The following is a 13,268-nucleotide window of genomic DNA, read 5'->3' on the forward strand; positions in this document are numbered from 1 at the left end:
AGCAACAAGAAGAAAGTCAAGGAAAGTGTGGGCCCCTTACGGAATGAGGGAGGCTACCTAGTGACAGAGGATGTGGAAAAAGCTAATGTACTCAATGCTTTTTTTGCCTCTGTCTTCACAAACAAGGTCAGCTCCCAGACTACTGCACTGGGCAGCACAGCATGGGGAGAAGGTGACCAGCCCAGCTCCAGCTGAGCATCTTGTGTCGGATTATCTGCTGCTGCCAGTGCAGGTTCGGTGGGGCCCACTGGTGTTGGGGTTGCAAATACTGGATTCAGTGATGGCAATGGGTCTGGTGCAAGTGACCATTCCCACCCTCTTGGCTAGCTTCACATGATTGGCCATGTCTTCCCCCAACAGCATGGGGATGGGATAATCATCATAGACTGCAAAAGTCCACGTTCCTGACCAGCCCTTGTACTGGACCAGCAACTTCGCTGTAGGCAAGTCAAAAGAGTTTGTCTTGAAGGGTTGAATCATCACTTGGACCTCTGGGTCAACTAAACTGGGGTCCACTAAGGCAGCATTGATAGCCGACACTTGTGCTCCCATGTCCCTCCACGCTGTAACCTTCTTCCCGCCCACACTCACAATTTCCTTCTGCTCTGAGGGTATCTGCGAGGCATCTGGGCCTGAGGACCATTGGTGGGACCCCAATGCAATGAACTGTAATCTGTTGGAGTTCTTAGGGCAGTTGGCCTTTACGTGCCCCAGCTCATTACATTTAAAACATCGGCCAGCTGACTGGTCACTGGGGTGAGGTGGGTTGCTGGAGAATGGTGTGGTGAGACAATAAGGTGTCTGAGGTTTTTCTAGGGGTGGAGCTGGAGCTTTGGGTTGCCCCAGGTAGTAGGATGTGGTCTCCGGGTGTCCCTTCTGGTATCCACTCAAACTGTGACCAGGGTTGTTTCTCTCTCCTCCCTCCACCCGTTTTGTTCCGGTTTGCCCTGCCTCTCTGGCAGTCTGGGACTGCTTGTATTGATCAGCATAAGAAGCAAGACTTCCTGCTGAGTCCATTTCCTTATCCCATAAACACTGTTTTATATCATCCTTGGACATATTCAGGAATTGCTCCTGTATCATCAAATCCCGCATTCCTCCACAGCTAGTGATATCCTGTCCTTTGAGCCATTTATGAAAACAGATCTATCGTCTGGTTTACCTAAGCCACATTACTTAGTCCAGGCCCTCTCTTAAGGGCTCTAAATTTTACTCTGTAAGTTTCAGGTGTAACTTGAAATTGTCTTAAACCCAAATCCTTACATTTACCATAATCAGAAGCCTCACTTATAGGCATCTTATTGAATATGTCTAGAGCTCTTCCAGTCAATTTTGCTACCAATGTGGTCATCTTGTGAGCGTTAGGAATTTTATGGAGTGAGCACAGTCTCTCAAAGGTGAGAAAATATTCAGTAATATCACTGGATTCATCATACTGTGGACATAGTCACTCCCATTTGTGGATTGTTGGGGAAGGATTCTTAGAGTTATCTGGTATATTCTGCTGAGCCCTTGCCTTCTCTATCTCCAGTGCATGCTTCCTCTCTTTTTCTCTCTCCTCCATTTCTTTTCCTTTTGCCTCCATTTCTTTTGCTTTTGCCTCCATAGTTCTCCTGTGGGCAGCTTCTTCTGCCTCCACCCTGCCTTTTTTTTTTGGCCATTTCTGCCTCACTGGCAGCTTTTTGTGCTTCCACCCTGGCTTTTTCTTTGGCCGCTTGTGCATCAATCTCCATCTGTCTGAATTCTGCCCGTCTTTCATGTTCCTTCTGTCTTTCCTCAGCTTCCAATCTGGCTAATTCCAGTTTCTGTTAGATATTGCTTTTTGTCATCTTAACCACTCTGTTTTTAACCTAGCTATTCCCAAGAGTTAAAAAAAAACTGGCTTGTAAAATTCAAATCATGGTTTAAAAACTTAAAGTTACAGAGAATTCACCATTTACACTAGTTTAAGCTTGCAAGTGACCCATGCTGCATGATGAGGAAGGCAAAAAAAGGGGCTGGGTCACTCCAAAAAGTAATTTTCCCTCTGTTGAGGTCCTCCCTTCCCTCAGGGAGGGTCCCTTTGGGCAGTTGTGTGAGAGCCTTTAGACTTCCCTCTGCTCTGCACTGCTGGAGCTATGGGCTGCAGGTCTGCACACCTCCAGCTCTGTGATTCAAATGAATTCATTCCCTGTTTTTTAATGCCTCCATCAGATGGAGCATTTGCTGCATTGGGGGGGCGGGGGTGTGAGGAGTGGAGGAGACTACTGGCTCAGCCCAAAATAATCCCTTAACCCCTTCTTGCCCAGTGTGGGGTTTCTACACCACAGTTATGATTGTATTTTATATGTAACCATTGGTTTCCAATGCTTCTGCCTACTATCATTTGAATATCTGTGTTTTATTTAATAAACTTACATTTGATTTCACTATAAGCAACCCTAGATTGCCCTGGTAAGCATCACAGCAACAATGCAAATTTACTCTTAGACCTCGGATGTCCCATAAAGGTTTCTCTACCCAACACACATTTCTATCATCAGCTTTTGGGAGAAAAAGGTCATATGCGAAATTTAAACTAGTTCTGATTAAAATAAGGGAGACTTTTTTCATAAAATCCAGGTATCCTTGAATTACAGAATTAGAGCTGCTCAAACAATGGGAAGGGAAGAGATGACATATCAAAGTTTTCCTTTCTTTTTCTTTATTTTAATAGAATTATTTGTTTTTAAGACCAGAAGGGGATTTAAAAGGAATAAATTAATTAATATTTCCTCATTTGTTTTGTCAACATTCAAAATATTAATGAAAAATTTACTGGAAATACAATACTTCAGAACAGGTTGACCAGTTCGGTAAAGGGAAATTCTTTGTAGAGCTCAAATGCCATTTGGTCTCTTCAGAGCTGTAAAGTCCCATTAGAGTTTAGACAGCCCACGGATGACAAACCTGATGAAGGAAAATAATCTCTGTCTTAACTGAATATCTTCATGCCTGTTTTCCATAAGGCGTCTTTCACCTCCTTGTTCCTGAGGCTGTAGATAATGGGGTTCAATATCAGAGTCACCACTGAGTAGAACAGAGAGAGTAACTTGTTCACATCTGGAGAGAAACTGGACTTAGGGTGCTCGTACATAATAAAGGCCATTCCGTAGAACAACATCACCATGATGAGGTGTGAGGAGCAAGTGGAGAAGGCTCTGAGCCTGCCTTTGGCAGACCTAATTTTAAGGATGGTTGAGATGATACAGGTGTAGGACACCAGGAGCAGCAACAATGGCAGAGTGAGGATGACAGCAGCACCCACAATGATTTGGATCTCAATCCAGTAGGTGGCCCGCACACCAGCTTCAGCAGCGGCTGAATCTCACACAAGAAGTGGTCGATAACATTGGATCCACAAAAAGGAAGTGTGAATATAAAGATTGTGTGCTCCAGGGTCACCAGAGTGCCACGGATCCATGAGCCACCAGACAGCTGGATGCAAACCCTCTTATTCATGATGGCCATGTAGTGCAGTGGGTTGCATATGGCACAGTAGCAGTCATAGCCTTAGCAGCTATGAGGAAGCACTCTGTTCCACCAAAGAATAGAAAGAAATACAACAACCAGCAAAGGAGATGGTTTTGTCTTCTGAGAGGAGATTGGCCAGCATCTTGGGCAGAGTGACCGAGGTGTAGCAGATCTCCAGGAAGGACAAGTTCCTGAGAAAGAAATACATGGGGATGTGAAGGGCCGGATCAATACTTATGGCAACAATTACGAGGATGTTGCCCAGAACTGTAATGATGTATATGCATAGAAACACCACAAACAGAATGATATTCCCATCTGCGTGGTTCGAGAAGCAATGTATGACAAACTCAGTCACAGAGGTCTTATTTCTCATTTTCTCGGTCAACATAGCTCATCTTGAGAAATAAAAAGAAAAACTACATATTAGTTTGGTACTAGTTATCAATTTATCTATTAATCTATGTTCTTTCACCTAACTCTCCATGGAACCATCCCTCTGCCTGTCTGATATGAATCAGGACTGACATAATTTTGGACCAATATCTTATCACAACACAGTAAATCCAGAATAACTTTGCTGAAGTCAATGGTTTCCATTCTTCTCTCAGTATCCCTGGCTTTATATTGGTGTATGTTAATAAACTCAGTGGAAATGCACCTGTTCTATACTAGCATCAGAGGAAAAATACTTGAATCAGTGATGTTATAATTATATGAAACAGGTACAACTAGAATCAGGTTCAATGGAGTTACACTGGAGTAAGTAATTTCAAAATATGCACTCAAGTCTCTTGGAGCATGTATGTTAAAATAATATGTCACCGTTTTTTTTTATTCTCAACAGGAATGTGGCACAACCTGGGAAGCCTCGCCAATATACTTCAACTGAGCATATGGACTGGTTTATCATAATTTCACTACATGGGAATTCCAACTCTTGATATGAAAAGCATGTGTGGGGGTTATGCTATTCACTGTGCTACTCTATAGCAGATAGATAGGTAGATAGATAGATAGATATACACATACTCTAATGGACTGTTTCTCCTCTCTTCTGCACTAAGCTGATAACAGTCCATTGACTTCAGTGCCAGTAATCCTGATCTCATTTACTTTGTCCCCTCTTTCTTCATCCCTCCACCTCTGTTTGTGCCCCATTTCATCTACCCATTAACCTTCCTAAACATATCCTAAAACTTTACTAATCCTGTTCATTTCACCAATTCTACTCTTACTTCAGAAAGTAAGGGTGCTCACGCTGAGTCAGACCAATGGTCCATCTAGCCCAGTATCTTGTATTCTAACAGTGGACGGTGCAATATGATTCAGAAGGGGTGAACAAGTAGAGAGCCATTAATGAGTGATCCATCCCCTCTCATCCAGTCCTGGCTTCTAATAGTTAGAAACTTAGGGACACCCAGAGCATGGGGTTGTGTCCTTGGCTTTCTTCAAAAATAGCTATTGATGAATGTATCCTCCATGAATTTATCTAATTCTTTTTTTAACCCAGTTATACTTTTGGTCTTCACAACATCCCTGGCAATGAGTTCTGCACGATCGCTGTGTACATATGAAAAAATAATTCCTTATGCTTGTCTTAAACCTGCTACCTATTAATTCCATTGAGTTATCCCTGGTTTGTGTGTTATGCAAAGGAATAAATAAGATTTCCCTTTTCATTTTCTCCACACCATTCATGATTTTATAGAAGTCTAACATTTCCTCCCTTAGTTGTCCCTTTTCTATGCTTAATTACAGTACGATAAATTAAGAGTAGCTTCACTGGAGCTAAATGAGTTGCAGTAACATTACATTATGGTAAGGAAGACACATGTCTCTCCCTGTGTAAACCATCTAGATCATGACTGTAAAAAGTATTGTCCTCTTGAATGTGTATATATAAGGGAATCCATTTTTACTGAGTGCAATTTTAAATTTTGTTTTATTTTAGTTATATTTCAGACCTGCTTCTCACCAAAATTGCACCCTGAGTCTTCACCAAAAGTCCAATAATGAATTATTACTGAATACATATTTTCATAGAATCATAGAATCATAGAATATCAGGGTTGGAAGGGACCCCAGAAGGTCATCTAGTCCAACCCCCTGCTCGAAGCAGGACCAATTCCCAGTTAAATCATCCCAGCCAGGGCTTTGTCAAGCCTGATTTTAAAAACGTCTAAGGAAGGAGATTCTACCACCTCCCTAGGTAACGCATTCCAGTGTTTCACCACCCTCTTAGTGAAAAAGTTTTTCCTAATATCCAATCTAAACCTCCCCCACTGCAACTTGAGACCATTACTCCTCGTTCTGTCATCTGCTACCATTGAGAACAGTCTAGAGCCATCCTCTTTGGAACCCCCTTTCAGGTAGTTGAAAGCAGCTATCAAATCCCCCCTCATTCTTCTCTTCTGCAGACTAAACAATCCCAGTTCCCTCAGCCTCTCCTCATAAGTCATGTGTTCTAGACCCCTAATCATTTTTGTTGCCCTTCGCTCGACTCTCTCCAATTTATCCACATCCTTCTTGTAGTGTGGGGCCCAAAACTGGACACAGTACTCCAGATGAGGCCTCACCAATGTCAAATAGAGGGGAATGATCACGTCCCTCGATCTGTTCACTATGCCCCTACTTATACATCCCAAAATGCCATTGGCCTTCTTGGCAACAAGGGCACTCTGCTGACTCATATCCAGCTTCTCATCCACTGTCACCCCTAGGTCCTTTTCCGCAGAACTGCTGCCGAGCCATTCGGCCCCTAGTCTGTAGCGATGCATTGGATTCTTCCGTCCTAAGTGCAGGACTCTGCACTTGTCCTTGTTGAACCTCATCAGATTTCTTTTGGCCCAATCCTCCAATTTGTCTAGGTCCTTCTGTATCCTATCCCTCCCCTCCAGCGTATCTACCACTGCTCCCAGTTTAGTATCTTCCGCAAATTTGCTGAGAGTGCAATCCACCCCATCCTCCAGATCATTTATGAAGATATTGAACAAATAGTGACAAATTTTGATAGTCGTCTAAGTCTCTTTATCAAATTACAGTTATTTAGAGCATGGTTCTCCACTCTCTTATCCCTATGAAACTCACAGCAATTAATGCAATTACGCCAGTAAAAAACAGGAGGAAAGCTGAGGTAGCTAAACGTCTACCCTATGAGATCATCTTCTGCTGCACACAGTCATTTCATTGAAGTCCACATGGTTCCATCAGTGTAAACTCAATGAAGTGAGATCAGAGTTGAGGAATTAATTTCCTTTTTCATATTATTAACTACATTTGCTCAAAAAGCAGAATTTATGTCCCACGGTAAATACTAAGATTTCAAAATTTCATTTAATCACAAACCAGGATGAAAAGGCAAAAATCTCTGATTTTACTTTACAAAATTATATGTTCCAAAAATATTGTGTTGGAATCTTATGAATACATGATGAAATGTTTCATTTCTATCATCTAAGAATATTTCATTTTGGTACATTTTAATAATATCTTCCTATGCAATCATTTTGAATTGAATAGAATAGCCAAAATTTTCTGATAATGTCCTATCCAAATTTAGACAGAATCAATATGTTGCAATGTAAAAGGTTTTGATTTAATCAAATCAGAATTTTCTGGTGGAAAACTGTTCTGTTGGAATATTTTCCACCAGCTCTACTATTACCTGTGTCATAAATATAAAGGGAAGGGTAAACACCTTTAAATCCCTCCTGGCCAGAGGAAAAACTCTTTCACCTGTAAAGGGTTAAGAAGCTAAGATAACCTCGCTGGCACCTGACCAAAATGACCAATGAGGAGATGTCAAGGTTCCTTCCCCACTCTGAACTCTAGGGTACAGATATGGGGACCTTCATGAAAACTTCCTAAGCTTACTTTTACCAGCTTAGGTTAAAACTTCCCCAAAGTACAAACTATTTTACCCTTTGTCCTTGGACTTCCACTGCCACCACCAAACTTTATCTGGGTTCCTGAAAAAAATGTAGTTTGGAAACGTCTTTCCCCACAAAATCCTCCCAACCCTTGCACCCCACTTCCTGGGGAAGGTTTGGTAAAAATCCTCACCAATTTGCATAGGTGACCACTGGCCCAAACCCTTGGATCTTAAAACAATGAAAAAGCATTCAGTTTCCTTACAAGAAGACTTTTAATAGAAATAAAAAATAATATCTCTGTAAAATCAGGATGGTAAATACCTTACAGGGTAATAAGATTCAAAACATAGAGAATCCCTCTAGGCAAAACCTTAAGTTACAAAAAAGACACACAGACAGGAATATTCATTCTATTTAGCACAGCTATTTTCTCAGCCATTTAAAGAAATCATAATCTAACACATACCTAGCTAGATTACTTACCAAGTTCTAAGACTCCATTCCTGTCCTGTCTCCAGCAAAAACATCACACAGACAGATCCAGACCCTTTGTTTTTCTCCCTTCTCCCAGCCTTTGAAAATATCTTGTCTCCTCATTGGTCATTTTGGTCAGGTTCCAGCGAGGTTACCTTTAGCTTCTTAACCCTTTACAGGTGAGAGGATTTTTCCTCTGGCCAGGAGGGATTTTAAAGGGGTTTACCCTTCCCTTTATATTTATGACAGGAGACAAGATACTTTCAAAGCTGGAGAGGGGCGAAACAAAGGTTTCTCTCTGTCTGTGTGATGCTTTTGCAGGGACCAGAGCAGGAATGCAGGTCAGAACTACTGTAAAAAGTCAGTAAGCAATCAACTTTAGCCTACAGGGATTCTCTATGTTTTGAATCTGATTACCCTGTAAGATATTTACCATCCTGATTTTACAGAGGTGATTCTTTTACTTTTTCTTCAATTAAAATTCTTCTTTTAAGAACCAGATTGCTTTTTCCTTGTTCTTAAGATCCAAGGGTTTGGGTCTGTGTTCACCTATGCAAATTGGTGAGGATTTTTATCGAGCCTTCCCCAGGAAAGGGGGTGTAGGACTTGGGGGGATTTTGAGGGGAAAGACGTTTCCAAGTGAGCTTTTTCCCTGTTATATTTGTTGGACGCTTGGTGGTGGCAGCAATAAAGTCCAGGGACAAAAGGTGAAATAGTTTGTACCTTGGGGAAGTTTTAACCTAAGCTGGTAAAAATAAGCTTAGGGGGGGTTTTCATGCAGGTCCCCACATCTGTACCCTAGAGTTCAGAGTGGGGAAGGAACCTTGACAACCTGCAATACAGTCACTTGTGATTTTGCACTAGTTTAATATCTGTGCTTGAAACTTTAAAACAGAGCGCATTTCAGCTCAAGAAATAATAGGAATTTAAGGAGACTTATCTAGATTCAGCACATTTAGAAGAATCCAAAGGAAATATAGTCAAAACAAGAAATTTCTTACCTCCTCCATAGCTCACATTCATCTCCTTTCTGTCATCAACAACATATTCAGTATCAGAAGGAATGGGAAAATTCAACAGCTTCTTTAGAAACCCTGGGGACCTGGTCTTTGTTTCACCTCAAATGCCCCATTATATGAAGCCATATCATAGCTATTCATGCAGGTAGGGAATAATAGTTCACATTCTTTTTGAGATATCTGAAATTCCTTTGAAAGTATATTTTGACATTAATTGCAAAGTGCTAAAAATTTGAAATACTTCTACTGAAGGTGAAAAAATAATAGCAAAACGTTTTCAAGCTCCTCCACCCAATATATGCTTTTCTCTTTGACTTTAGGGAAGATAAATCTTTGAGGATTTAGAAAATTTCAGTCACATCTAATTTAAATATGGGAGATTTTCCTACAAAATATAGATATACTGGAATTAGAACAGGTCAAAAAATGTGAAGAGGAAGCAGTGTAATTTTCTTTTCTTTTCTAAATAGTCACAGATTTTTAGACCAGAAGGGGATTGAAAAAAAAAAACCTCGTTTCTTTTGCTGAAATTAATAATTTTAATTACAAAAATTAATTGAAATACAAACTTCAAAAAAAGTTCTCCAGCACTACATTTGATAAATTTACATTAGATAAATTTCTTTATAATGCTGAAATGTTTCTTGGTTTCTTCCATGCTGTAAAGTTTCTTGAGAGGTGAGATATTCCCCAGGGGATAATCCAGTTGAAGGGAAATTGTCTATTTTTCTGGATGAAATATCTTCATCCCTGTTTTCCTCAAAGCACCTTTCATCTCCTTGTTCCTGAGGCTGTAGATAATGGGGTTCAAGATTGGAGTCACCACTGAGTAGAACAGAGAGAGTAACTTGTTCACATCTGGAGAGAAGCTGGACTTGGGGCGTACGTACATGATAAGGGCTGTCCCATAGAACATTGTCACCACAATGAGGTGTGAGGAGCAGGTGGAGAAGGCTCTGCGCCTGCCTTCAGTGGACCTAATTTTAAGGATGGTGGAGATGATACAGATGTAGGAAACCAGGATCAGCATGAAAGGCATCATGAGGACGAAGGCAGCACCCAAAATTATCAGGATCTCGATCCAAGAGGTGTCCCCGCACACCAGCTTCAACACTGGCTGTATCTCACAAAAGAAGTGATTGATTACATTGGATCCACAAAAAGGAAGTGTGAAGACAAAAGTTGTGTGCCCCATGGCTGCCAAGATGCCACAGATATATGAGCCACCTGTCAGCTGGATGCAAACCCTCTTATTCATGATGGCAGTGTAATGTAGTGGGTTGCATATAGCACTGTAGCGATCATATGCCATAGAAGCAAGCAGGAAGCATTCAGTAACACCGAAGAATAGAAAGAAATACATCTGTATAGCACAGCTGGCAAAGGGCATGGTTTTACTCTCTGAGACCAGGTTGGCCAGTATCTTGGGTAGAGTGACTGATGTGTAACAGATCTCCAGGAAAGACAAGGTCCTGAGGAAGAAATACATAGGGATCTGAAGAACAGGATCCACACTTATGATGATAATGATGATGATGTTGCCCAGCACTGTGATGATGTAGATACATAGAAATACCAAGAATAAAACAGGATTCATGTCTGGATGATCAGAGAAGCCCAGTATGACAAACTCAGTCATAGAGGTGTTTTTTCTCATTTTCTTCTTCAGTATAATTCAACTTGAGACTTGAAAAGAAAAACTACATATTAGTTTGGTACTTTAAATCAAGTCAAACTGACATCCAATCTAATTGATCTATCTATCATGACTTTTCCCCTATCTCTCCACACATACATCCCTCTGTCTAATATGAATCAGGACCAACACTATTTTGTTCCAATTCTCCTGTCACAACACTGTCAATCCAGAGTAACTTCAATAAGGCTGATGGTTCACATTCTCCTCTCAGTCACAACAGCTTTACATTGGTGCATGTTCCTAACCTCAGTGTAAATGCACCTTTTTACTAGCATCAAAGGAAAAAAACTTTGACTGATAAAATTGTACTTGTGTAAACCACGAGTGTGATCTGAAATGCCTTCAATGGATTTACTCTGGTGGAACTAACATCAAAATCTGCTTCCAAGTCTTTTGGAAGATGTATGTTAAAATAACATATGACCCCTTAGCAGATTTTCTCCTGGCATGTGGCACAATCAGGGAAGCTAGGTCAATATACATCAGCTGAGAACACAGACTTTGTTTATCATAATTTCACTGCATGATTATGTTATACACTGTGCTAGAGAGATGGCTTGCTTCTCATCTCCTTTTCATGAGGTTGGCAACAGTCCATTGACTTCAGTGCCCTTAATCCTGATCTCATTCACTTTGTCCCTTCATCGTTCATGCCTGCACCTCTGTTTGTGCTTCTCATTATCTACCCATGAACCTTTCCCTGTTTCGTACATTCTAAACCTTTTGCAATCCCTTTCTTTTCCACCAATTGTCCTTTTACTGACACTACGACTAAAATTAGGAGTAGCTTCACTGGACCCAAGTGGGTTGCACAAATGTTACAGTATAGTAAGGAAGATTAGGGTCCATGTTTCGCTGTATGGATACATCTATACTGCACAGTACTTATGGAGGCATACAGGGATTTCATACTGAAAGTGAGAACAGGCGTTCACATGGCACTGTTGTAGCCGGCATTGCAAGCCGGCAAGTGCCAGATGGGCTAAAGATTCGTATGTCCCTTCATGCTTCAACCACCATTCCAGATGACATGCGTTCATGCTGATGAGGGGTTCTGCTCAATGACGATCCAAAGGGATCCAGGGATGAGTACAAAAATATTGCTCGGGCATGCAGGAGTGAAATCAGGAAGGCCAAATCACACCTGGAGTTGCAGCTAGCAAGAGATGTTAAGAGTAACAAGAAAGGTTTCTTCAGGGATGTTAGCAACAAGAAGAAAGTCAAGGAAAGTGTGGGCCCCTTACGGAATGAGGGAGGCTACCTAGTGACAGAGGATGTGGAAAAAGCTAATGTACTCAATGCTTTTTTTGCCTCTGTCTTCACAAACAAGGTCAGCTCCCAGACTACTGCACTGGGCAGCACAGCATGGGGAGAAGGTGACCAGCCCTCTGTGGAGAAATAAGTGGTTTGGGACTATTTAGAAAAGCTGGATGAGCACAAGTCTATGGGGCCAGATGCGCTGCATCCGAGAGTGCTAAAGGAGTTGGTGGATTTGATTGCAGAGCCATTGGCCATTATCTTTGAAAACTCATGGTGATCGGGGGAAGTCCCGGACGACTGGGAAAAGGCTAATGTAGTGCCCATCTTTAAAAAAGGGAAGAAGGAGGATCCTGGGAACTACAGGCCAGTCAGCCTCACCTCAGTCCCTGGAAAAATCAAGGAGCAGGTCCTCAAGGAATCAATTCTGAAGCACTTAGAGGAGAGGAAAGTGATCAGGAACAGTCAGCATGGATTCACCAAGGGCAAGTCATGCCTGACTAATCGAATTGCCTTCTGTGACAAGATAACCGGCTCTGTGGATGAAGGGAAAGCAGTGGACATGTTGTTCCTTGACTTTAGCAAAGCTTTTGACATGGTCTCCCACAGTATTCTTGCCAGCAAGTTAAAGAAGTATGGACTGGATGAATGGACTATAAGGTGGATAGAAAGCTGGCTAGATTGTCGGGCTCAACGGGTAGTGATCAATGGCTCCATGTCTAGTTGGCAGCCAGTATCAAGTGGAGTGCCCCAGGGGTCGGTCCTGGGGCCGGTTTTGTTTAATATCTTTATAAATTATCTGGAGGATGGTGTGGATTGCAACCTCAGCAAGTTTGCAGATGACACTAAACTGGGAGGAGTGGTAGATACCCTGGAGGGTAGGGATAGGATACAGAGAGACCTAGACAAATTGGAGGATTGGGCCGTAAGAAATCTGATGAGGTTCAACAAGGACAAGTGCAGAGTCCTGCACTTAGGACGGAAGAATCCAATGCACCGCTACAGACTAGGGACCGAATGGCTTGGCAGCAGTTCTGCAGAAAAGGACCTAGGGGTTACAGTGGACAAGAAGTTGGATATGAGCCAACAGTGTGCCCTTGTTGCCAAGAAGGCCAATGGCATTTTGGGCTGTATAAGTAGGGGCATTGCCAGCAGATCGAGGGACATGATTGTTCCCCTCTATTCGACATTGGTGAGGCCTCATCTGGAGTACTGTGTCCAGTTTTGGGCCCACACTACAAGAAGGATGTGGAAAAATTGGAAAGAGTCCAGCGGAGGGCAACAAAAATGATTAGGGGACTGGAACACATGACTTATGAGGAGAGGCTGAGGGAACTTGGGATGTTTATTCTTCAGAAGAGAAGAATGAGGGGGGATTTGATAGCTGCTTTCAACTACCTGAAAGGGGGTTCCAAAGAGGATGGCTCTAGACTGTTCTCAGTGGTAGCAGAT

General features: G+C 41.9%; 1 protein-coding gene and 1 pseudogene across 1 annotated transcript; both read right to left on the bottom strand.

Annotated features, from left to right (window-relative positions):
- Positions 1 to 2,953: 2,953 nt before the first annotated feature.
- LOC140896758 (olfactory receptor 10C1-like) lies at positions 2,954 to 3,868 on the bottom strand (annotated as a pseudogene).
- Positions 3,869 to 9,581: 5,713 nt separating this feature from the next.
- On the bottom strand, positions 9,582 to 10,517 carry LOC140897061 (olfactory receptor 10C1-like). The gene has a single exon (XM_073309337.1). The coding sequence runs from the start codon at positions 10,515 to 10,517 to the stop codon at positions 9,582 to 9,584; it is 936 nt and encodes a 311-aa protein (XP_073165438.1).
- Positions 10,518 to 13,268: the final 2,751 nt, after the last annotated feature.

Source organism: Lepidochelys kempii, chromosome 13 (genome assembly GCF_965140265.1).
Source record: "Lepidochelys kempii isolate rLepKem1 chromosome 13, rLepKem1.hap2, whole genome shotgun sequence".
NCBI lineage: Eukaryota > Metazoa > Chordata > Testudines > Cheloniidae > Lepidochelys > Lepidochelys kempii.

What these genes read in the sequence shown, in the direction of transcription:
- LOC140897061 (XM_073309337.1), bottom strand. Translation starts at nt 10,517, where the DNA reads ATGAGAAAAAACACCTCTATGACTGAGTTTGTCATACTGGGCTTCTCT.